The following is a 26342-nucleotide window of genomic DNA, read 5'->3' as shown; positions in this document are numbered from 1 at the left end:
TCACACCCAGTGAAGCAGGCCAGAAAGGTCATGCACAGTGGCACCCCCTCCCTTGTCAGGAAGAAGGACTGCTAAACCTCCATGCAGTCAGCCTTCTCCTGGATTCGTATCTGGACTTCTCCTTGAATATTACATGATTGGAGCCCAAATGTTTCATTCTTAAGGTCAAGAAGTGATTTAAGGACCTACCATCAATGCCTACTTCTTTTCTCCTTAAGTTAAAAAATAAAAATAAACAGTTCAATGCCCAGCACTTTCCCCAAACCCACAACCATCTCGGAACAGCCCTTCTCAACCCATCTCTGAGCTGTCCGCATGCCTGGTGCTGAACCCAAAGCAGACAGCTGGCCGTGAGTACTATACTCCCACCACCCTCCAGACACAGAGGTCCACATCAACCACCCTCCAGACACAGAGGTCCACATCAACCACCCCCCATAGAAAGTCAGCCCACCCTGCTATGTGATGTTCTGCTCTCCCGTGGCCACCACTACCTCCTGCTTCCGACTCCCCTAGCTTGCTCAGTGAGCTCATACCACTGGGGCCAGCCCTGCAGTCCTTCTGGAAACCCACCCTGTCAAAGGCACATCCTCCCTCCTTCTCCAGCCTCTTAGTGTCTCTGCTCAGAACAGTAACTCAGGCCCTATCTGCCCAAACTAGAAGGAAGACTGTAACAGAGCAGTTGTTGCCAGGAAAGCCTGATCATGGACCACCAGGCTGCTCACAGCGGGCGCTGTACATCACACACCTCCAACAATGGTCAAGACATGTCATCCAGAGGCCCTAACCTCTGTCTGAATGCTCAACACTGGGAAGAGATGAGTGAGGCATTTGCACCCAGGTGCAAATTTAAGGTGGAAAACAAAAACTTAGTCATCAAGATAAACAGTTTAATGACTATTACAAAATATCAAAATTAATGCCAAAAATCCATGATGAACAAAATACCCAAAGTTTAAATAAAGATAGGATCGTTACTACCGACTTTTCCTTTTGCCTCAGGCTCCAACATGGTAGAACGCCGACAAGCCTACAGGAATAAAATTGGGAGTGGAGGGCGCCTGGGTGGCTCAGTGGATTAAAGCCTCTGCCTTCAGCTCAGGTCATGATCTCAGGGTCCTGGGATCGAGCCCCGCATAGGCTCTCTGCTCAGCGGGAAGCCTGCTTCCTCCTCTCTCTGCCTGTCTCTCTGCCTACTTGTGATCTCTCTCTGTCAAATAAATAAATAAAATCTTTAAAAAAAAAAAAAAGTGGGAGTGAAGGTGCTTAACAAGGTGCCAGGAGAAGCCCATTAGAAAGTATATTCTAGTCACCAGGTTCAAAGGGAACTACAAACATCCTCAAATAATCTTGCTGCCTCAAACTTTCTAGCCCTTCCTGTCCACACCCAGGGCCATCACATCCGGATGGCCATGCCCTGCATCAGGGCTAGGATCCTTGATGAGGACCATCTCCATGTGAAGAAAATGGAGACAGGACTCTGAGGTCTGGAAAGGAATGCCCAAAAGCCTATTGTCACCTCTCCCCCCACCTCTGAGGGTCACCAGACCCTGGGAAGCCAGTCTCACCCAGAGTGCATCCTGGGAGGTTCTAGAATTGGAGGCTTGGTGTGGCTGTAAGCACATGGCATACCCTGGGTTTGGAGCATCTCTGGCGAGGCAAGGAGCCTGAGTCACCTCCATCAGTGAGACCCAGGCAGGTTTGAGCAGGTGTGTGTCATTTGCCTCCACTTGGGAAGATGGAAATAAACAAGGCCGACAGACCTTAGGAGCTCCTGCAACAAAGTCTCCCAATGATCCTCGGTCTGTCCGGCAGGGAACAGCTCCGGGGGCAGCCCAGGTGTCACCAGACCCAGAGCAGGGACTTGGCCTGAGGTCTTCTTTGAAGTTTGCCATGACCAGATCGCCGATGGTCTACCCCCCAATTAACCTTCTATCTGCTCAAGAGTAATGGCAGCCAGACCAAAAGTCACCTCCATGCCCCATGCCTAGAAGAGAGAAGGACCCCTGCCCAGACCCTGGTGGGGGTGCCGGTGGCAGGAAAGCGGCTGCCTTCCAAGCGCCTCACCTTGCCGTGTCTGCCCAGGAGGAGCCTCGAGGTCCTGCAGTTGCTGGCTTTGTCTCCTTGTGTCCACCTCTGACTCAGCAGCTCACCCCGGAACTCATTTTCTGAGGGGTCAGAAAAAGAAAACTTAATGAAGGCAGCTCAATGGGGTGGAAGGGAGATGGGAAACTTGGACCGCTGTTTTCCACAGCATTTATGCAATCCCCTTTTTCTGGAATCACCGGAAGGATGTGCAAGGTCGTGGTCCCATGGCAGTTTCAGGGACAAGGACCAGGAGCTTTCTGAGGAAAACTGGTCTCTGATTGGGATGCTCCTCAGAGGCCCCCAGCACCCCGTGCCCCTGCTCTGTCTCTCCAGAACCTGCCTCAGAGTGGGTGTGGTTTCCACTAACAGCTGCCGCAGCAGGTGTGGGGGGGTGGACACACTTGGCCTCCCCTCTGCCCCAGGCCCCGCCATCTTTCCTTTCCCTGTTTCTGTCTCTCTCCAGGGCAATGTCTCCAGTTAATATTTAATTCCGCACATAAATTCACATGTCTGAGCAGAGGCTGAAGGCATCAGCTGGACATGACAAAGAAATGCCTATTCCCTGCATGGCACTCCCTGTTTCCATGACAACTAGCCTTCTACCACGGCAGTGGCAGCGTTTCAAGGAAGGTCATTAAGTACCAACAATAAAAACAGGAAATGAGTGTTCCTGCACCATGCTCTCTGCCTCTCTTTAGAAGTGAGTTTGGGTCCTGCTGCAGGTAGGTCAGCACTGGGCTGTCATACCCATTATCTTTCTTTCCCTCATGCTTCTGACACGCACTCCAAATGCAGTTTTCCTAAAATTCCACCACTCCTGCCCCAGGCAGCCCTGTGGCTCTGGCCAGAGCATCCTCTCGTCTGAAAATGTCTCCATCCCATTAAAGGGCCTCCTGTGACCTCAAGGAGCACAAACACAGAGGGAAACAGATTGGTTGTCAAGGAGATGGCCTAATGCAAGGTCTTCAAATGAATGAGTAAAAACACCAGGATTTGACACCTACTGTGTGCACCTACTGTGTGCCTCCCTCTCACTGAGCTTTGGGTCCCCTGCAGGGGACCCTGCAAAGACTGGCCTCCTCCAGGGAAGTGTGAGCGTGGGTCTTCCTGGGTGGGTGCTCAGCAGTCAATGGCACGCTCCAAATGGGACTAGGCCACCCACTGGGTGTTCCCATTCCCAAGCCTCTGCTGGAAACGTGGGGCGTCGCCCTGAACTCCCCAGGAAGATGCCACAGGTGCGAGGAAGAGGGGGTGCCCCACGGTGGGGGAGGAAGGAAATTCAGTAGGCGAGACACAGGAGTCACCCATCACACTTACAAGGGGACGAGAGTTTCCCTTGTCAGCTCTGGAGAAGGCAGAAGCTGGGAGACCCCAGGCTGCAGAGCGCAGGGGGCTGACCTTCCACACGGGCCTCCCAGGAAGAACCTGCCCCTGGGGCTGAGCTGCAAGGTGCGGGCGGAATTCTCGGTCACCGTCACACGTATAAATGCATGAGGTAACCGCAGCTCGTCTCCCCAGCAGCTACAGGAGAGGAAGTAGACCCTAAGATCTTGGAAGGAGCGGGATGGTTCCCTCCTCCTCGCACCCCAGCAGGGCACCCTAGAAGCTGAGGGGGACAAGCTCTTTCTGCCCTCGGTCTCGCCTGCTTCCCAGGGGAGCCCAGCCAAGGTGAACTGCAAGTGTCTGTGACGGGACGTCTGGTTGTCTGTGTGCCCCTCTCACCTGCCCCGGGGGGTCAGCAGGTAGAGCCCAGTGCTCTGGAGCCTCACAGCAGCTCGGGCAACCTGCTCACGTCTGCTCCAGCACAACCACCTCCAAACAGAGCTCCTGCCTCCGAACAGAGGGTCTAACGGCCTCAGACGCCCTCATGATGCACTTAGTGCCCTGCCCCGGGATGGAGACGGAAAACAAGACACACACCCCCAAGGCCAGAACCTCACTTATGAGCTCCCAGATTTACCTTGATGCAATTTCCTTCTTTTCCTGGGAAATGTTTGGCAACAAACTCTTGTCATTATGAGAAGCCCAGTAAAAGACAGCTGTGCTTCTTGCTGCTGGGAACCACCCCCAGGACCCTCTTTGTCCCCACTGGGAAGTGCGTGTGGCCAGGCTCCACCACAGGCAAGACCCCTCCTGCCGGCATGTCCTGAGCAACTAGCACCCCAGCTTGCACAGAGGAAACCCCCACACCCCCGAGACAACTACAGAGCCCCCAGGCCAGAAACACGGGGGTCCCATCAAGATGCCACTTCTAGAAGTCCTATAGCCGGCTGATACAACAAGGGCGGCAGAGAGGCAGGGGTAATACAGATCTGGCTCCTGGCCCCACGTCGGACTGGCAAGTCACCTTCTCGACCCACACACAAAGTGGGAGAAAAGAACTGTCTGGGGATTTAGAGCAGGTGTGCAAAGTGAGAGTTCCATGTCCAGTGCACAGGGAATGCAGGGGAGTATCACTTCCTCTATCATCAGGAGTTGCAAGCGAAAAGCACGTTTCCTCGAGACAGGTTCCGTTTTCAGGTCTCCAGTGGGTTCTTCTGAAGCCCTGCCTATAGACACAAACAGCCAATACGCCGCTTGGAACAGGTGGCAAGGACAGGGACGCTGGCCATGACTTGTCCCTGCACATTCTGCCTGCTCCATGCTGCCCAGCCTCTGTCTCTACAGAGGCCCCAAACTCACTTTGACAGGGCTCTAGTGGACGGATAAGCTCTGGAAAGCAACCAGGACCTCTTAGCAGATACACGAGGGTCCCTCCTGAGGACACCCTCCTGAGACCCTCCTGAGAGTTCACTTGGCATCTCCCTCCACTGGGTCAGAGCCATGACCCAGGCTAGACCCAGGTCTGTCTGCTAATGACACCCACCCACCCCAACTCAGAACACTGCAGGCCTGTAAGCAGCCCAGCCAGGCTTGAAAAGGTAGGCTTGGGGTGCAGGCAAAGTGCGGGAGCCCCCGCCTGCACCCCTTCATGCTACCTGAAAAGGTAGCATGAAGCCCTCCTTCCCATATCTGGGGAGACCCCCAGGCATCCCATCTGGGAAACTTTGGGCACCCATTTCTCCTTCCAGACACGGTGTTTTGTGCCCACTCCCAACCCCAAAGACTCTTGGAGGACCCCACACAGAATGATAAGTCCTCCTAGTGGGCTCCTGGACCACTCTCCCTCTAGCCCTGCCCAGCACTGACAGCCCAGTACCTTCTTCAGTTCAAAACCTCCCTGAACCTCCCCAAGGTAAGAGCAGAAGACAAGAAACCTGAGCAAGGGTTCAGGGGGTTGTTGCAAAAAGTCAAAATCTTTTTATAGTCTTTACTAGGTTTTGTGTCTCTGGTGACTGTGGGCTGCCTTTGGAACCAGAGGGTATCACCACTCACCCTTCAGCAAGCATGCAAAGGGGGAATGGTCTTCACGCAGAGAGCCCACGTCTGGGCTCTCCTACGCTCCCGCAGCACCAACACACACTTATCAGAAGTTCTCACCACTTAATAGGAAATGCCAGTTCCTCAGTCCCAGCCCTTCTCTGTCCCTGCTCTGTCCCCAGCACAGGGAGGGAGGTCTTGCATGCTAGTTGAGCTAACGTCTCCATCTGGGCTTGATATCCCCTCCTTCCCACTACTGATTAAAGGGTACCTAGAGTATCAGCCATATTCTTCTCGAATATCTGATCACTGCCTCTAAACTGAACCCTTCCTGGGGCTTTTCAACTCTTCAACAGGCTTGAGGCATCCACGTTTCAAGAACACTATCCTGGACTCCACACGCCAGCCCGGCTACCATGCCACCTCCACCCCTGCACAGCCATGTTTCTTAAGGGACTGAAGTCTGCTAACTTCACTCCTCACTCCCCACTCCAACTGGCCTCCGCCTATCACCCTCCGCCACAACAGTGGGTGGACGATCACCACCAATGTCTACACCACAGCCCCATTGTGCGCCACTACACTGACTCCCTCCTTGTCTGGTGGGGGCTCCCGCACTTCGCCTGCACCCCAAGCCTCCCCTCCATCACCGTGCACGCTCCCTCTGCCCCACCCGCTCTCCCTCTGCCATCCCACAGACGCCTCTTCCCACTCCATCCCTGCTCACAGCATCAGCTTCTCACAGGACTCAAGCTTTTCCTCCCCCAAGCGCAGCCGTCAGCTTCTCCAGCATGAACACAGGGCTTGTCCCAGGTCCCAAATCCTGCCTTTGCCTTTGGCTGCATCTCTCCAGAATCTCCAGAAACCACTTCTGACCTCTCCAACTATTGTCTTGTTTTCAGAGACCGACACACTGATTCTACAATTCATATGGCAATTCAAGGAACATAGGATAACCAAGACGATGAAGTCAGACCCCTCTCACACCATACACAAAAATTAACACACAATGAATCACAGGGATAAATGTAAAAGTTAGAACTCTTATGTAACATTGGAGTAACTCTTTCTGACTCTGGGTTAGGCAGTGGTTTCATACATGCAACACCAAAAGCATAAGCAATAAAAGAAAAAAATAGATAAATTGGATTTCATCAAAGTTTAAAAGTTTTGCATGACAAAAAACACCATCAATAGGGTGAAAATACAAGCCATAGTCTGGGAGAAAATATTTACAAATCATGTATCTAATCATATATCTAATTCGTTTACAAATGAATAGTTAATTCATTCAGAATACATTAAAAAATCTTGAAAGTTCATAATAAAACAAATAACCCACTTTAAAAATGGGCAAAATATTTGAATAGACATTTCTTCAAAGACAACACATAAACGACCAACATGAAAAGATGCTCATGACGCCTGGATGGCTCAGTTGGTTAAGCTTCTGTCTTCTGGCTCAGGTCATGATCCCAGCGTCCTGGGATCGACCCTGGGTCAGGCTCCCTGTTGGGTGGGGAACCTGCTTCTCCATCTCCCACTCCCCCTGCTTGTGCTCCTGCTATCTCTCTCTCTCTCTCTCTCTGGCAAACAAATAAAAAAAAAAAGAAAGAAGGAAAGAAAGAAGAAAGAAAGAAAGAAAAGAAAGAAAGAAAGAAAGAAAGAAAGAAGAAAGAAAGAAAGGAGGAAGAAAGGAAGGGAGAAAAGAAAGAAGGAAAGAGAGGAAGGAGGGAGGGAGGGAGAGAAGGAAGGAAGAAAAATGCTCAACATCTAGTCATTAGGGAAATGTTAAGGAAAACCACAACGAGACACCACTTCACGAAACCCACTGAAATAGCTATAATTTTAAAAAACAGACAACAAGTGCTGGAGAGAATATGGAGAAACTGAAACCCTCATACATTCCCAATGGGAACACAAAATAGCGCAACTACTTTGGGAAACAGCCCGGCAATTCTTCAAAATATTAAACAGAAAAACATATGACCCAGCAGCTCCTCTCCTAGATACAGACCCGAGAGAAGAGGAAACAATCGTCCACGCCAAGTTTTGTGCATAATAACTTATTTCACTGTATTCCAACTAGTCGGAAGATGGAGAAAGCCCAAGGTGCGCCTAGCTGCTGCACGGAGGCACAAAGCACTGCTGGCTGCTGTCAGGCAGCGAGTGTGCACGTGCTCACACACGGTCCGAGGTGGCGAAACTCAAAGTCAGACACGAGGACCACAGATTGTACAACTTCATATTTATGGAACGGAATTTACAGAATCCCCATTACAGAAATGGGAAGTCCACAGACACTGAGAGTAGGTTTGGAGACTGGCTGCCAGGAGGGCCGGGCGGGGGCAAGTGGGGGACCGTGGTTCGTGGACCCAGGATTTCGTTCAGAAGGGAGACGTGGTGACAGATGCACAGCCCTCGATATGCTGAGACCCCTGGGCTGTGTGCTTCTAATGGGTGAATTATATGATTATATGATACAATATGTAGATTATATTCCCGTAATGCTGTCCTCTAGCAGCCCGTGGCACACACAGAGAGGCCCCGGAGTGAGTCCCCAGACCCACTGGAGCGCTCACTCACCAGGGCTCCCCACCAGGGCTACGATGGCCAGCTCAATGGAGGAGAGAGGCCTGCACAGGTCAGATGCCCTCTGCAGCGTCCAGCTCAGCCCAGGGCCGTGAACCTTGACGGTGGCAAGGGGAGCAGGTGCCCCCGCCAAGCACCGGGTCCCGGAGGAAAGCAGAGCTAGGGGTGGGTGAGGACAACTTCACGTGTCAGGGGCCCTGTCCAGAGGATTTCGTGCGTTCTGGGTAACTTTAGGGGGACGATCGTGCCCAGATCGAAAGCACTTTTCTGACCACAAGGGCTGCCCTGCCTCCCACCGTGACGTGTGAGCCCCTGGCCAGGAGGCACGTGGCTCTTAGCAAAACCAGCTCAGTGAAACCACGTGGCTCTCAGCTCTGAAAGTTGGAGTGGGTTGCCTTTGGTTCTCCCAGCCTGGGCCTGGGTTTTGAGCCCATGTCTTGGTAGGGCCCGGGCTACCCAGCCCCTCTCTCCTGGAGGCCACGAAGGGCAGGGCAAGGACCAGAGACGCAGCCCCCAGCCACCTGGCGAGCAGGACCGGAGCTTCTGTGCAGCACACGGGGGCGGATGCGGCACAGACACCCTCGGCCCTCAGGATGCTACACTGCCGGCTCGGTCCGTCTCTCCCCAACCTGGGCCCCATCCCACCTCTGCCTGCATGTCACTGGGGCCTCCAAGCCCCAGGCCAGCAAGCTCCAGCCACCCCAGCCCAGGGCCCTGCTGCCACCCTCGGCTTCCTGGCCCTCAGGCAGATCGAAACCCTGGCAATGCCCTAACCATCCCCCATCTCTCCCACATCCCCTCAAAGCCATGAACAGAATCTACCCACTGAAAAGCTGGGCCATGGAATTGTAAGAACACGTTTTGCCATTTAAAAGGAAAAACGTGGGGTGCCTGGGGCCTCAGTGGGTTGAGTCTCTGCCTTCGGCTCAGGTCACAATCCCAGGATCCTGGGATCGAGCCCCACATCGGGCTCTCTCCTCAGCACGGAGCCTGCTTCCCCCTCTCTCTGCCTACTTGTGATCTCTGTCAAATAAATAAATAAATAAAATCTTTAAAAAACAGAAAAAATTAAAAATAAATAAATAAATAAATGGAATGAAAATAAATAAGTAATATAAATAATAAATAGACAAATAAAATAAATTTTTTCTGTTTTTCATCTTGATCTTCCTCCATCCCCTCAGCTCCTAGGCCTTCCCGCCTGCCACTTAGACTCAAGGCAAAGCCCAGGAAGTCAAGAAGAAATGGGTTAGAATAAAAATGTAGACATAGTTTAAGGCCCACACAAAATCAACCAAATGTCACAGGAGACACCTGGGGGGACCGCAGCCCAGAATCCCACCCTCTAGACCCAGAGACTTTCCAAACCCAAAACTGTGAGGTCCAGACGGTCCCTCCAGAGGCAGGAAGACAAGGCCCTCAGAGGGTACAGACGCCCAGGTCCCATGGCTCCCTGGAGATGCAGGAGGCAGTCTAGCCCCTCTCCCAGCTCAGAGCAAGATCCCCATCCCAGATCCCTGCTCCCAAGACCTTCCCACGCCTGTGCATCAGAACCCTGGGTTGGGGGGTTGGGGGAGTGCATCTAGGAACCTGTGCCAGAGAGACACGTCCATGTCTTAGGAAGCTCCATCCTCCACAGGGTGGACGGTGGAACAGGAGCTAGGCCAGAGCCCAGGATGGCCAGACGAGCAGACGTGGCCTGGCCTAGCCAGGGGTGGGAGCTGGAGACTGATATGAGTTACTTGGAAAGGCTTCACACCACTGTGTCTCTCTTTCCCAATTTGGAAATAAAATGTAAAACGCACATAAAGAATCCAGTACAAGACCTGGCAGGCAGAGATGAAGATAGGCACTAGAAAAGTTAATAAGGAGAGAAACAAGGTGAGACCTAACACCTGCTCCAGAGTTCCAAAAAAGAAGAATCAAAAAAAGGGAGGGAAGAGTATGAATTAACTAATAAAGAATAATTTGCCAGAACTAAAGGGAATTATAGTTTTAGATTAAAGGACCCATTAAGTACCCAGCAGTTAACGAAACAAAGATCCGCTCCAGCCAAGCTGAGCACAATAAAATTCTGAAATACCGGGAATACCAAGAGGATCCTAGAAGATCCATGGGGGAAAGGTCACAAACGAAAGATATCATCGGAATGGCATCCGGTTTCTCAACAGGGAAGCAAGACCTTCAAAACTATAAGGTTGAAAATCAACCTTGGGGGCGCCTGGGTGGCTCCGTGGGTTAAGCCTCTGCCTTCGGCTCAGGTCATGATCCCAGGGTCCTGGGATAGAGCCCCACATCGGGCTCTCTGCTCAGCGGGGAGCCTGCTTCCTCCTCTCTCTCTCTTGCCTGCCTCTCTGCCTACTTGTGATCTCTCTCTGTCAAATAAATAAATAAAATCTTTTAAAAAAGAAGAAGAAGAAGAAGAAGAAGAAGAAAATCAACCAGGGTGCTGTCTCTGCTCAGACAAAACACAGGCAAGGCAGAGAGAATAAAAATACTTCAGGAGACACATAGGCACCAAAACATGCCACTGGACACTGAGTAAGCCGGGGGACAGGGTTGTGTGTGATTATGTACAAGAAAAACAAAAACTTGGATAGGAATTAATCCTGGCACATAGGACTTGGCCCAGCGGTGAAAATAAAAGAACAAAGACGCTGTTCGACGTAAGAACTTAAGGAATCCAGTCGTGAGGCAATCCCTTGCGTGGGGTCTGTCCTGGAGCACAGCCTGCAAACCTGCAGGCCTGGGCAAACTAGGCCTGAGTCCCCCTAATGTCAGATCCCAAGCAGGAGGAGAAGACAACCCCAGGGAAGGCCTGGCCTGAAGTGGAGGGCGGGTGAGGAGGGAACTGGGATTGATGAAATCAGTGCTTATTTTAAGGATGATGGAAACCAGGTTTCTCACTGTTGGGGGAAGAAGTTACACTCAGAGAAAGGCAGAAACCTCAAATGTACCCTGTGGGGGAACAGTGTTGGAGTATCTGTGCGGACTTGCGGTATTTGATACTGAGAGAAAATGGAGACTTCAGTTCAGACGCAGGTGCACCCATGCGCATAACTGTGAGCGCATGTGTGTGTGTGCGTGTGTGTGTGCACACGGGTCCACTCAGAGGCTGGGGGCCCGCCCAGCACCAGGTCCTCCCACGGAAACGTGCCGTTGGGGGAGGACTCGAGGCTCCGGCCAGGAAGGCAGCCCAGGAGCCTGGGCTGAGCGAGAGTCCAGGCAAAGCCTTAGGGAGGCAGGGGGACGCACGGCCAGTTGGGGTGACCTCACTGGCCCATAGGAACAAGCATCGAAATAACAGTTACAACCCTTTGGATGAAAAAAATCATGAGTCAATACAGGTTTCAATAAAAACAAGTAAAATGGTAGTTGATGGGGAATGAGGTATTTCCATGGCTTCAGATTCCCTTCCCGAATACTTACTAATAGCAAAGGAGCAGCAGGGCCCTTGCAGCAGGAGAGTGGACAGCGCCGTCCGGCCCGGTGAGCAAAGTCACCGCACAGCACAGGGGGACGGCCTGACTCCTACTGCCCCCACATACACCAAGTCCAGTCACGGGGCACAGCCAACAAACCCAAACTGAGGGGCGCACTACAAAACAGACAAGCATCCTTCCAGAAGGCGAAGGTCGTGATCATGACCAGACAGCAGGGTTCTGAGCCTGTCCTTCGAGACAGCTGGAGGCGTCTGAACACCATCCGAGGACGAGGCGTCCACGCCATGACGGTGACTGGAGGAGAAGCCCTTTGTTGTCGGAAACACCCAAACGAGCGCTCTGGGCGACGGACCTAGACATGCAAACGTACTCTCAAGAGGCTGGGAAAATGGGTTTGTCCTGTATCTATAACGCATCCATGAGCTGGAGGTCCTTTCAAAGTATATTTTCAAAATAACAGGGAGTGGGGTGCGGTCTCCGTAACAGGTGGTCAGTGGAGGCTCCTGTGAGGGTGGGTCGGAGCCAGAACCCAGAAGGGGGACCTCAGGCCCCCAACTGCACGTCTCCACCTTCCACAGTCCCGAGTGCTGCTCCTAGAAGCCCACAAGGGCAAAAAAGTTTCGGGGCCAAAGCCAGCTCCAACTCAGCCCTGCCCCAGCAGGGCCTGGCGTCCCCTTGGAGAGCCCAGGGACAGTGGGGCAGGGTGGACCCTTGGGGAGTCGAACAACCTTGAAAATCCAAAAGGAAGAGGCACCTGTGCCCTGAACATTTCAAGGAGGGGCTGCAGGGAAGGCGGGGCACCCGGGAGACCCCTCCAGCAGCCGAGTGACCTCTCCTCAGCACCCACCCCTCAGGGGCGACACCTGCAGCTCGGGGCTGGGGAAGACAGCACGACTGTAGTGGGGCCTCTGCCCTGGGTTTGGGGAGTCTGGAAGCCGCGTGAGCACCCCACCCACTGAACCACCTTCTTGCAAGAAACACAATCGGGGCCCAGGGGGAAACGAGGGCAAGTTTTCCTCTCTCTCTCTCTTTCCTATTTTTTTTTCTTTTTTTTTAGCTGGAATTCAGAGGGAAGTAAAATGGAGACTTGCTGAGTGGAGCAAAGCAGACCTGCTTTTGCTGAGTTTAGGTGAAAATGAGAGAAGGGGGAGGTGGGGCAGGGAAGTTGGCAATCCCATAGCCTTGCACATTTTTCTCATTATTCTGCTTCTAAATCAGCCTCGCTGGTACTTTATTCTATAAAAGCCACATCCAAGCCATGTCCCTTACTCTCTCCAACAGCAGCTCACTGCTGAGAAAATAATACAGATGTAACTTTCAGCTTCATACACTTTCTCTTCCATTTATATGCAAATAGTGACCTTTCACCCAGGCTGTCTCAAAGAAGTGTTTCCTTAAAAATGCAAATAGCATGTTGCAGGGCTGAGTCTTTCTTATATTATTATTATTATTATTTCTTTTAACCTTACCAACACTAAAAACAACAGCCACACTGCCTGGCGGTAATAATGACTTTCCAAACCAAATCACAGGACAGCTCTCCGGGAGGCCTGTCAGGGAGCTGCAGGGAGGGGAGGGAGGAGCTCCCGATGGAGTGGGGGGGAGCCCTGCCCCAGGGTGCCCAGTGTCCCTGGAGAGGCACAGAGGGTGGTGGCCGGCCTCGAAAACCCAGGCCCCAGACAGGAATGAAGGCAGCAGGAGGAAACCCCTCAGCTCAACGCCCTGCTCCACGCAGGTGTTCACAGGATTTCCACGAGAACCGCCCCACCCAAGTCGGGTTCGATAGTGACCCCAATCCCCATCTCCACCCAGGCTGGCAGGACGGGCAACAAATTCGGAGCCAGAGCCTCAGTGCACGTGCTCTGTCCCCACACAAGGAGCCAGGCAGTTTCCAGGAGACCCGCGTTTCCCTCTCCCCGCACCAGGAGGACAGGCCAACAGGAAAAACAGAAAAACAGAGAACAGGAGACTAGCCCGAAGGGAATGGGTGCAGCTACTGTGTCCACAAAGGCATTGAGGTGAGGGGCTCCATCCTACTCACCTTGACCCACCCCACTGACCCAGCCAGGCTACAGGCCAGAGGAGGTGCTGGGGAAAGGGTCCCCTTACCTACCTGCACCCACTCACAGCTCCCAGGCCCCCAAAATCTCCCCACAGGACCCAACCACTCATCAGGTGTCCATGTAACTGCTCTCCAAGGCCCAGAGCCTGGGCCACACCAAGGGCTCAGGAAAGGAGAGTTTGGATGGGGAGGCTGACCCATGGTCCTGGCTCCCTGAGCGGAAATCACAGACACCTTTCAGACCACATACAGCTAGAGTGTCCTGTCTCAGTCTTGCGGCACACATGGGGGTCCTCAGTACAGCTAGGGTGTCCTGTCTCAGTCCTGGGGTGCCCAAGGGGATCCCGGTACAGCTAGAGTGGCCTGTCTCAGCCCTAGGGAGCACAAAGAGGTCCACAGAGGGAACCAAAAGCAGTGGGAAGGGACAGCTCTGGCCTTATCCAACAGGCTGGGAACCAGGAGGGCTAGTTTCTGGGCATCTTCCTTGGAGGTCTCCTGGGTCTTCAGAGTACACACTGGCCTCCCAGGATCAGGAGGGCCCTTCTCTGGAATTCTGCTCCTGTGCCTCTCGTCCTGAGTCCCAGAAACCCCTTCCTTAGTCAGAACTGTCCAGCCCTGGGACAGGAGAAAGTGCCACTTCCATCTTCCTGGAAACCACGCTTTATTTAGGCCCTTGAAAGTGACCCAACTAGTAGGGGCTCTCCCTCGCACAAACAGAATGACATCTGCTCAGCCCTCCCTTTAGGGTCTATCCGTACCCTTGCTCATGTCCGGCTCAGCAAGAAGGCTCTCAGGCAGCCAACCTGGGGATCCAGGCACCGTCCAGCCAGGCGCCGGCAGCCCTGTGGTGGGAGAGATGGCTTGACAGCAGTGTCCTTTCCCTTCTCCCACCCCAGTCCCTCTGCAAGAAATGGAAGCATTCCTGTTCAGGGGGAGAAGGGCGAGCCGCAGGCGGCTGGCAGGAGGCAGCTGCTCCCCAGCGAGTTTAATTGCAGCCCCTGCTCCAGGGCTCAGAGCCCCCCCAGTTTTCGGGTGGGAGAGGGGGAACCCACCCATCATCCTCCTAGCAGTGCCCAGCAATAGCCCACCCTCCTGCCTTTAAGGCTTGGAAATACTGGGTGATGCTAATTTCCCCAGTCTGGATCGACAGTGCCCAGCACGCCGAGAACCAGCACGCAACAGAATTTGGAGAAACAGGAACACTTCACACAGACCACTTCACACAGACCACTTCACACAGACTTCACACAGACCCGTGGCGTCCGAGGGGCTTGGGGCAGGAAGGGGGCCCTCACTGGGAGGGCGCAGAGCCGAACAGGCCTGGGAAGAACCGGACCCCTGTGCACACACGTGCTCGGGAGTGTGCCTTCCAGGAGTGCACCCTGATCACAGGAACGACTCTGGAGTCCATGAGGGTCCTCGGAGGCTGGCAGGTCAGCCCACACGCTGAGAGCGTGAGGGGACACCGCACCTAGCAGCAGGCTCTCAGCTTGGGGGCTGACCGTGGGCTTTGCAGCCAGGAGAGCCAAGCCGCCCTCGTGACCTGCTCCAGCGGCCTTCCAGGGCGACAGAGCTTCACCAGATGCAGTTCCGATAACAGACCCACCTCTCTCCTCCCTCGGGGGGGGGGGGGGGCGGGGATGTGCCCAGCACTTAGACCCCCGATGACTTCAGCACTTGGGGGCCTCTGTGAGCTTTTCCGATGGCCCCAGTGGCCTTCCCTAGGGAGCATCAGAACAGTGGGATGAGAGAAGGCCACAGACCCATGGCCCTTCCCGGTCGGCAGAAACTGCTGGTTTCTGTGTGTCATGGGGAGGACAGCGTTAACCTGCATCAACCCGTCCCTCCCCCGTTAACCTGCTTCGGGGCCAAGGGGGCATCAAGAAGCCCCTGAGGCTGGGGTTGGAGCCTGGGCCACATGGACACAAAACAGATCACACGAAAACCTGAACCGTCTGGCCAGAACAACGTCAGACCATCAGAAAGTACTAACAAGGACCGCTGGGGGGGGTCCATCAGTGACGCGTCTGCATTCAGCTCAGGTCGTGGTTCTGGGGTCCTGGGATCAAGTCCCAAGTCGGGCTCCCTGCTCAGCGGGGTGTCTGCTTCTCCCTCCCCCCTGCTCGTGTGCTCTCTCTCTCTCACGCTCTCTGTCTCTCAAATACATAAATAAAATCTTTGGGGGGAAAAATATTAACAAGAGGCACTCTTTACTTTGGAAAACCAGAGTTTTCCATGCACAAAACAATGATTAAGGAACCAATTAATTGTTCACTTAGCAGTCCATGACTGAGCAGGTCACTTTGAACCACCAAGTGTGGGGAACCCTAGGACAGTCACTGCCCCAGGAAACCCAGGGCCAAGGGGACCCTCGTCCCAACGCTCCTTATTTATGTGTCAGGCGATGCTCTGGGTCTACGAAAACCCTCTGGGAGAACAGGCTTCCTTTCCCATTGGGAACCCCTCGGCACACAGAGCTTGACTGCAGAAGCTGTCTGAAGTCAGGACCCCACAGGCCTATGGATGGAGAGATTGAAGTGCTTTGGACTCAGGGTGTCCCTCGGGCCCTCAGAGCTGTGGGTCTGCTGTCCTGTGACCCGGGGCCTCACACCTGACATCTGAGCTCTCCTAAAGCAGGCACCAGAGGCCTAAGGAGGCTCTAAGCTCTGGCCCAGCAGAGAGAACCTCAGATCCTCTCCCTCCAAGGCAGAGGCCAAGCAGCCCTGGAGCTCCAGGACCCTCTTCCTTCTGCTACACCTCTGATGTGTAGTTTTTAGGCAACAAAATGGGAAACAACAAGAGGACCCAGATGGCTTCTGCCAGCAACCTCGGACTGATGTCGAACATGATCAAGGTGTGAAGCCAGGCGTGAGGGTGAGGTGGGAGCCCGGCAGGCTAATCTGTCAGCAACTCAGACCATATGGTGCGTCCGCTCGTCCTCCCAATGTCTGCATCACATGCACGCACACAGGCATGCACGCACACACACACGTGCACACACACGAAGGTGCGGGCACACGCACGTGCAGGCACACAAATGTGCACGCACATGCACGCACGAGCACACATGCACGCGTACACATGCACACAGGCGTGTGCGCACACACGCATACATACGCACTTGCGAGGACACGCATACACACGCATGCGCATCGGCACACACGCACATACGCGCACGCGCATGAGAGCACACACGTACACACGTGCATGAGCGCATGCAGGCACACATACATAGGCACACGCATGAGTTCGCACACGTGTACACATGCACGTGCACACACACACGTTCACACCTTGCCCACCACCGTGAGCGACGCGGGGAAACCCAGCTAGCCAGTCCTTCAAGGACCTGTCCAATGAGCAGCCCCCCAGCAGCCCCTTGCTCCCGGGTCACAGCCCCCTGGCACACAGCCCCTTCCAGCTTCCAGGGCTCATCTGAAGGCAACCACAGGTCTGGGACACTCGTTCCTGCTCGCCGACCCTCCAACGGCTGAACTAACCCCACAGACGCAGGGGTACTCAGTCAGGCTGGGGCAGATTGGAACAGCCCTCTGAGTTATTTTCATTCTGCTTGATTGAAATAACACTGCATTAATTTAAGTGCAAATTTAAAATGAAAGGGGGATGAAACAGGGGCAAAGCCCCCATTCTCCCAAGAAAAGTGCCTTTGCTCCCAACTGCCTGGGCCCACGAGGGGAAAGGTGTACGAGAGGCACAAGGCCAGCCTCGGCAATGCGGACAATGAAAAGGACACTGATTGCAAGTGTTATTCTCTCCTCTGTGAAGCTTGATACAAGCCTGAGAGCAAAAACATTTTAAGTCAAGGGGGAAAATTCTCCCTCATCTCGTTTTGAGGGTTTTCTTAAGTGACACTCGGGGAAGACAGAAAGTACCTGAGAACCTGAGACCGAAGCCTCCAACAAGAGCTGGACAGTGGGCGGCCCCTGGTCAGGGGCTCCCAGGGAGGACAGGTCCTGGGGTCTTCAGGGAGCACAGAGCCCACCGGGGGGGACAGGACCTGGGGGGACAGGACCTGCGACAGCCATGCTCCATCCTTCTGGGAAACACAGCATCTTTCGGGCTGACTAATCTCCAAATGTTGCTGGCTCCAAAGACCATTTTCCTGTAAACTCACACCACAAAATTCCTGTTAAAATTACATCGATAGACAACCCAATTCTGGTTTATTCGTGAGTGAGTCCACAAGGCCAGAGCAGAGGGTTGGCTCTAGAAGTCGGGGGGGGTGGGGGGTTGGAGGAAGGGGCCCTACCCCTCTGAAGCCAACAAAAAACAAGGTCTGGGATGGGTCTTCCAGGGCCAGGACAGGAGCTGGGTTTACCTTTCCCGTATGCCTGAGTAACATGCAAGTCTGCCTGGCTGCCTGCCCCAGGGTCAGGTGACCACTGACAGTCCCCACTGGCCTGGCAGATGTGGCTCGGCCCAGCGGGCCAGGCCAGCTTCCTGCCTCCCGGTCTGCTCCAGGCCCAGGCTGACCACAGTGTTCTGGTCACTCTGGGTCCCACCGTCCCCAGGCAGGCGGGGGTTGGGCAGCCCTAACCCTTGCCCACTCTTCACCCAGCAGACATGCCTCTTCGCGGAGTCCATCCAGGAGCCGCTCAGCCCCACCAGCCTGCCCACTGCCATCCGGGCTGTGGAGGGAGGCCCAGGGGGCACTTCTTGGCTACAGTGCTGGTCCATGCAAACCATCGCGCAGGTGTGGGCACCATCAGGAGCGTGGTTGGCCCTGCTCTGCGTTACACACTCTCGCCTCCCCAACAAGAGTTAGCACAGATCCTCCCTGCCCCACCCCACACACTCACACAGAGGCCCCCCGGGGGTCCTTATGGACCCATTCAGCGACCCCAGCCCAGAGGAGGATAATGGAGCCCAGAGGGGAGGGTCTGAGCCCTGGGCAGCACCAGGGAGAGTGCCGTCCGCAGCAAGGATCCAAACGCCAGCCAAACCTGAGCTGCCCAGGGAGGGTCTGAGTGCCCAGAGAGGGCCCCCAAGGCAGCACACACTCTGCCAGCCTCTCCCTGATGCCTCCAGGCACTGACTGGTCTTCCCCAGAAACGCTGCTGTGACCTGCTGCCCCACCTCGCGAACCCAGCAGCTCACAGTCCTGAAGTCTCTGCCCACAGGCTCCCCGCCTTGGGCTCCAGCAGCACTCAGGGCGATGGGCAACAGCTGCCTTGCCCAGAATCTTCCAAGAGCACCCAGAGCATTGGCTCTGAATATTTGGGGCTGCCTCCAGACCTGCGGCCAATGCCTGAGGGTCCCCCAGGCCTCCTGGGTTATAGCCAGAAGCAGCTCCCCCGCCCTGGTGAGTTCCCAGGCCCACATTGGGGCCTATGATCCAAGGAAGTCAGAGCTCAGGTGTTTCCAGGATGGACAGGCCCCCCCATGTCACTCACAGTCCCCGCTGAGCTCCCTCCATCCTTCAACACCCAGCGTGTGAGATCAGGGGTCACCCAGCTGCGGGGCCTCCGTCTCCAGCTCCAGGGCACAGACGAGGTCACAGAGCTGCCACCTCCTCTTTGCAAACAAAGTACCCTCTAACCCTGACCAACCCCGTCTGCACAGTGAGCAGCTCTGGGAAGACAGGCAGAGTCCTGCCCTATGGGTGACCCCTCCCCACCAGCACCACGAAACTCCAATCTCGGCTCCCCCACTCTTTTGTTTACCATTAATTAACGGGGCCATATGGAAGGACGTGATAATCACGGCCAAGGACCAATGGGAAGGGAGCCCTGGTGGCCAGGAACCTGGGCCTCTCCCCAGCGCCTGCTCAGCCCCAGGCAAGGACACCCACCCCCCCCCACACACACACCAGGCTGGAGGGAGGGCTGGGCAAGCTCCCTCACCATCACAAGGCGCAGGGTCCAAGCCTCTTACCCAGACTGAGGCTCACCTCCTCCAGGTCTGTCCCAACACTCCTTCTGTCTATTGTTCACTCAACCACTACCCTCAGAGACGTCCTCGGCTGTGTCTGATCTCTGGCTGTTGTAGTTGTTGCAATTTACACGCTTGGGGCAAAATCTCTCACTTCCCTCTCCCAAAAGGATAATAGTGATAATCACTATCACTAGCACCATCGAGGGACGCAGTGTGATGGCCACAACCAGACACACCTCTCGGAGGTTTTGTTTCAGAAATTACATACCCCACTGGGCCAGGATGAGGTCCCACGGATGCAAAGGTAGCAGTGGGACCAGAATAGCCCTCTGTGACTCAACACAGTGAACAGGATCCTCGTGGTGGGGACCCCCACACACCAGAACCACTGGAGGCATATTTACTTCCTGATTCACAAAGAAGGAAGTGAATCAGGACAGAACAAAGTCCCCAGCCCCAGAACACATCATCCCACAGGCAACAACATTATGTTGTCCGAAGCTCCTGCCATCATCCTGGCCAAGCCTGATCTCTAGCTTTAAATACACAAATCCAGTCACACTAAGATTGTAAACAGCCACACCAGTGACCCCCATCACCGCAGGAAAATCAGCCGAGATGAGCAGCCGGCATTTAGCTCTGTGCGCCTATCCCACAGACACATGCACCCTAAACGCTGTTCCTTAAGTTTAGAAATACGTGACACGCAAAGACAAAATGCTCACATGACCATCTCTCCTCCGTGTCTTGGATGGGGGGCTCACGCGAGGTAGCAGCTCTGAGTCCCCGCTCCAGAGAGGTCTTCTATTTAAGGAGGCAACATTTTCCCCCACCACATAGCGTCTGGGTCCCACAGCTGCCGATATATCTGTGTTCCTCGTCCAGAAATGCACATAAAGTTTCCTGTCTCGGCACACGGTCCCCCCAGTGTCTTTTCTGTCAGACGCACTACATGTCCACGAGACTCTCGGAGAGGCCGAGCCCGTGAAGCAGCCAGGGAGGGACAGAAAAAGAGAAGGAAAACAGCCACGGGCAGACCCAGTAGAAGAAGAAAGCCTCAGTCCAACAGAGCAGCTTTAAAAAGCCATCCCCAGACCTGCTTTTCCTGCAAAGAACGCCTTCATCTTAGAAATTAACTCTGCTCGCGCGCCCTCTCCCTGTCTCGGTCCAAGGGGAAAAGCCAAGCACTTGGATGTCTGCCTTTGTCAGCGAAAGAGCATAACACGGACTTACCTTTCCCCACAGCTATTGTCTGTCCTCCTTCAAAATGACATCACGGAAAGCAATCATGAAATTTACATGGGGGGTGCAGGGTGGACGGGGGAGGAGAGGGGAGGCAGCTGCCTCCCTTACAGCGGTCACATGTGGGGAAGCCTGTGTGCGGGTTTCAATTAAATATCTTCTCCCCTTAGTGTGCGACTTCTAAGCCAGCTAAAGGCGACGTCTCATTTACTTAATGACCGCTCTCATTAGCAGCGGTGGCACGGGCTGGCGGAGAGGCTCCTTTGTAAATACGCTACCCATGAACCCTTGGGGCTCCAATATATCTGTTTACTCTCCGAGGTGAAATAAATTTACAGTATAGCATCAGAAAGATGGGTCTGCTGACTTGGAAAGTGAGAGGTGCCCCGGCCAGCAGAGCCCCTGTCTCCTGCTCTGAGCTTCAGCCCACAGAAGGTGGCTGTGTTTGCCCACACCGAATCATAATTAATATGCAGCATGATTGGGGTTTTTTTATGCCAGACGCACAGAAGGGCAGAGAGCGTCACCACCGCCATACTCACCCCCCCGTGCTGTCTCCACCAGTGGTTCAGTCCAATAATTCCTAATAGCAGCAACCGGAATGACAGATGCCCTGGGTTAGCACGGCTGCAGCGAAAGTACTTTACAATATTTATCGGTGGTTAGGAACATGACCCACCATCATAAAGAACAGACTGCAGAATTTATTACTCAGGTGAACGGGAGGGTGCTCCGTGGCTCATCTGCGTGTTCAAGAATCACTGACTTCAAAGGACAAGCGCGTATTTTTTACAATTCGTAAAAGATGCTCATGGCCACAGACCCAAAGCTGAAGTCATACACACGGAGAAGAGACCAGGAAAAAGATCTTTCATCACACACTCTCTCTTTGGCTTAAGATTTAAAATAATAAAACCCTCTCAATGAGGACCTGGACACAAGTCCTCTCTGTCCAAAACCTCTAAGTTAGTATATCCCAGCCAGAGGGAAACACAGGGCTCAGAATCTCGGCTCTGGCTTTTCAGTCTTTCTAAACTGCCTGTGAGGGGCCACCCAATGAAAATCGAGAGGAGGAGAAGGCATCACGCACACAATCGAACTGCCCACCTAAACTTCAAGCAGCCGGATTGTTTTCCATCTCAGGGATAAATGTAGGACCGTCCGGCAAGAGTACCTAGGAACCAGGGAATTCTTACTCTCTCTCCAAACTTCCTTTCTTCCTGATAGGTCAGGCAAACGAGTGTCTGTGATCGTCTTCAGGCTGTCAGAAACTGTACCGTGAGACAGAACACAGGCTGGGTTTTTGGACGCCCGTGATGAGCGGCTGTCTGGGACCAGCGCAGAAAAAAGGCCAGCACCGCAAACTCAGGGCAGAGATTTCAACACAGTAAATATCCCTTCCTGTCATGTTATCCAGGCACACGAGCCCCCCAACTGAATCAGCCAAACGGCTCAGGCCACCAGAAGCATGAATTAGGCTTAAAATATATAGCTTCCTCTAAGAAAACATGTTTTGGAAAAATCAGCTGAAAAGCTGAAACTCTTCCACAAGCAACAATTTCCAACATGCAGTACTGCAGCCCACATTTGATGTAACCCACGAGCTTCGTTCCAGGGCCAAATATGCTCAGCTCTTTACATACACACACATTCTTCTCAACACACGAATGCACAATGTGCTCAGGCAATGTTGTAGATTGAGTAAAAGGAAATAAACACAGGCGTTCACTGGTCAAACTGAGGATGAAATATTAATTAGCCAAATGAGAACTGTTTGAGGCTCCTACAATGACTGCCTACTGTTGTTTTTATTCTTTTGTGAGCTCATATCCATTAGCATAGAAGGACATATTCAGTTGAGAGCTCTCCTGAAAAGCCCTTTTCTGTCTCCTCTGGACACACTGTGAGTGCTGGGATATTTTACATCCCAAACCTTTGGCATTCAGAAATTCTATTAAACTCTTATCGGCAGGCTGCAGGCTGAGGCAGCCTTGCACGCCATTGTTCCGCGAGGAAGATAGAATCAAAGGGAGGGCCCATGCTGAATCAGCCGTATTCCCCAACAATGCCCAGTGTTTCATGAAAGTATTTAATTCAGTTACGTGACAGTCAAACTTAGGGGACAACTAGCAGGAGTGACAGCAGGGAGAGATCAGTATATGGACAACACACAGCCCTGCTCCACATAATTCGTTTTCCAGGTAACATAAATCCTATTTGTGCAAACCTCTGCCTCTCAGCCTTGCACACCTCCCCCACGGAGCAAGCAGAGCGTCCTGGGGAGTGTCGCTCCAGTGGTCGGGGTCGGGCACCTGAGGCTCCTTGGGTGAGCATTTCTAAGTGTGCTTGGAAATTTCAAATAGGTCCCTGTTCTAAGAACCTGGAAAGAAGTCCCAGGAACTCCCACGGGGAGGTTGCAGTTGAATGAGCCGTTTCAGAAGATGGGTTTTGATGAGTAAAGGTTCAAGATCTTTAGCCGACTCCATCTAGAGAACAAAGAGGGGTCCTAAGTGCGGAGCAGGGAAGGAACTGTGCCGGCAGCTCCCTGGGGTCTGGCTGCTGGCTCCAGCCGGAGTGGTGGGTGCGGACGCGCCTCCGTCTGATCAGCACTTTGGACAGCGCTCCCTCCCCCGGAGCCCGGCCCTTTGTTCTCCGCACACTGACGGCTTGTCAGGACTCCGGGCTGGGAGAAGCAGTTTCCGACCCCGGCTCCCACCCACGCCGGCGAGGAACAACTACAAGGTGTGCCCGAAAACTTTCTGATACAGGGTGAAAAGCTGTCGGGATTTTTTCAGTCATAAAATGTTTTCTTTTCCGTAACTGAGGAGTACACTGTTCCTTTAAGCTTTATTTCATAAAAATCTGTGGGCAAGTTGCATGTGACTTTTACGTTTGGGAGACACACAGGGAAACAACCTCAGTCTGACTGGAGGGTCCCCTGAGCCCTGTACAGGGAGAGAAGAGGGAGATTTGCAAAGCCAGACTTGTGGCTGCCGCACTTGCTGAGGAAGTGCTTTGTGGGACTTGGGCGAGGCGGGCTCAATGATTGCTTTGCTGGTAAGGTCATTCCAAGCAAAATGTAATTACTTGTGCAAATCTGCACACAGACATTCCAAGTGTCAGTTCATTTGCTTCATAAAAACTCTTTCAAGTAATTTTGGTCTAAACTTTCTGCATCTGTAATTGGCGCCTTCTCCGGTGACCAGCTGGGGGTGAGAGTTTTCTTGTTTCCTTCTGAAAGCTTCCCTGCAGATGGGCGCCCGCCTTAAAGCTGCAGCGACAATTAGGGCCGTTGTGTGTGGAGCCGAGATGGTCAGCATTAATATTGTATAGAAACAGCTGAGGGCGGGGGCCGCCGCCCCAGGCAGGCTCTGGCAGATGGAGCAAACAAAACTGAGAGCCCCTCTTACCGACACCCTGGGCTGACTCTGTGCCTGTCTCACACTCGCTGGGCTGTGAGCCTCTCTCTCTCTCACACACACACACACACACACACACGCACACTCTCTGGGCCATATTGAGGGGTGGTTTTATGCTGCGACATCAAACATTCCGACCCTCTGACACTGTGTGAACATGCAGACTCAGACGCGCATGTTTGGGAGTGTGCTGTGGGGCTCGCACACTGACTGCTGCCCTTAGTGCTGCAAACACGGACGCACACGCACGGCAGCTCTGCGTGTGCGGGGAACACAAACAGCGGTAGTCCCTGTCACAGCCTCTTTGTGACAGCAAGTCTCAGGTGGACCTGGTCCCACACAAGCCTCCTTCCCGCCCCTCCTTCCCTGGGAACTCAAGGCCTCAGGGCACATACAGCCCCACCCACTGTCCTCACCTTCGACCTTTGAAGGCAAGCCCACAAACAGGGCAGCCCTGACGGCTCTGCCCACACTCCATCAGCTGGGAGGAGAGGCGTCGGGCCAGAGACCCTGGCCTCGCTCCGAAGGGGGCACTGTCTATCACCTCCTCAGCTGCCAGAAAAGAACACTGAGCGCTGACGGCCACCCAGCTAATTAGTCCCCTCGGTGTCCTGGCAGAAATGTGTGAGCAGGCCCAGGGAGGGGTGTGCAGGGCTGGGGAAAAGTACGCACCCAGGAAGGTTCCGCAGAGCGTCATCCTGGCTGGGCGGGCACACCTTCGCTCCGAAGCCTGGACACACAGTCACACCATGCTGGGAAAAGTTGCTCCACAAACTTCTGTGTCCCTGGGCCCTGGGGAGCCTCCTTCGCATCCAACCAATGAGGGCCGCGGAGCAGATACTCACAAACGCGAGCCCTGCCAATGAGGCTCCCTTCCACACACAATGGCCTGGAGACCCCCGGACAATGAGCCCCTCCTGCAGGTGGGGGAAGGCGTAGCCTCCTCTCGCTGGGGCCCAAACCAGTGACGGGGAGGGGCTCTCCCCAAAGATGCTTCCTCCTCCCCCTCCCACTTTCCCCCACCCCCTGGATTCTTTCTCCCTCCTCCTACCTCCCCTTCCCCCTCCCACTTTCCCTTCTCTTTGCTGCTCTCCAGACAAAGTCAGGCCAGTCTGACTGGCGGGCGACCGGTCTAGATGGGGTGGGGTGGGGTGGGGTCAGCTCTGGGGAGTTCCTGCCTCTCCCTAACGCTAAGGCTGCCGAGGGGACGGACCCCGTGTTCCTGAACTATGGACGACCCGTCACCCAGGCCCGGAGGCTTGGGGCAGGGGTGGGGGAAGGTGAAGGGAGGTGCTGGGACTAAGTGCCTCGAACTTGGAAGGTGAAGAGGTATAGGACTTGCAGAGACAGGGGAAGAATCTGGCTTCAGACCTCCAGCTGCTCCCCAGGAGGACAGGGGTGGAGGGTCGGGGGGAGGCGGGGAGGGGAGGGTGGGGGTGGGGGGTAGAGGAGGCCTCTCTTGCCTCATTCCACGTCCATGACTCTTCACTGCTCAGCAGTGCCCTTCGGGAAGATGAGCGGACCTGGCTGGACACTCCCGGCTTCGAGCCTGGCCATCCCCTGCACCAGGCTTCCCTGATGCTGGGAGGAAGCTCCCTTCACCCCCAGAAGAGGCCCCCATCCCACCCTCGGCTCTGGGTGCTGGCCTGCTCCTGGCCGGTGTCCACCCCCCACAGGGAGAGGCCTGGGTGCTGTGTGGGGCAGCGGAGGCCCATCCCAGGAGTCCCACATTCACTGACTCTAGGGCAGGCCTGGAAGCTAGGGCCAAGTGGGGCACTCCATGCCCTGAAGGGCCCCAGGCATGGACCCCTTTGCAAGGAGAGAGGGTCAGATGGAGCCCCAGGCCTGCCAGAGCATTCATCTAGAGCAGAAGGCCTCAAAGCTGGGCTCTCAGGTGATGGGGTTGAGTCTCTATCCTCACAGACTCCCATTTAAGCAAAGGTTGTTGGTGGTGAAGACCATCTATGTGCTCAGGCCAGCACGGGACCTGAGCACTCGGGGGCTGCCTCCGGCTGGAGGAAGAGATGGTCTGGTTAGAGTTTGCTGTCCTGGAGCCAGGTAGACCCCCTAGCCCCTCACAGCCCCGTGACTGGTTGAATGTCGGCACACCTCCAGGGAAGCCCCCAGTCAGCACAACCGGTGAGCAAGGGACAGCCCGACGGTCCAAGGGGAAGAGTGTCCAGGTCAGGCTGCTGAGGGTCGGGACATGGGCAGGACTCCAGGGTGCAGCCTGAGCCACCG

At 54.4% G+C, this 26342-nt stretch overlaps 1 protein-coding gene across 3 annotated transcripts in view; it reads right to left on the bottom strand.

Annotated features, from left to right (window-relative positions):
- MYT1 (myelin transcription factor 1) overlaps positions 1-24807 on the bottom strand; it is a 70538-nt gene extending 45731 nt beyond the window's left edge. The window contains exons 1-2 of one of the 3 annotated variants that reach the window (XM_047744252.1): positions 24774-24807; positions 2068-2168 (exon numbers count right to left, since the gene is read on the bottom strand). In XM_047744252.1, coding sequence (XP_047600208.1) covers positions 2068-2168; positions 24774-24798 — 126 coding nt within the window. In that variant the 5' untranslated portion in view covers positions 24799-24807. Of the gene's footprint in view, positions 1-2067; positions 2169-20165; positions 20417-20673; positions 20918-24773 lie in introns of those variants that run through there. The other 2 variants (XM_047744253.1, XM_047744254.1) reach the window with 2 other exon arrangements.
- Between the last annotated feature and the right edge of the window lie 1535 nt (positions 24808-26342).

This window comes from Lutra lutra, chromosome 9, assembly GCF_902655055.1.
Source record: "Lutra lutra chromosome 9, mLutLut1.2, whole genome shotgun sequence".
NCBI classification, from domain to species: Eukaryota; Metazoa; Chordata; class Mammalia; order Carnivora; family Mustelidae; genus Lutra; species Lutra lutra.
Note: the sequence above shows the minus strand (reverse complement) of the source record. Positions and strands in the feature narration are given on the sequence as shown.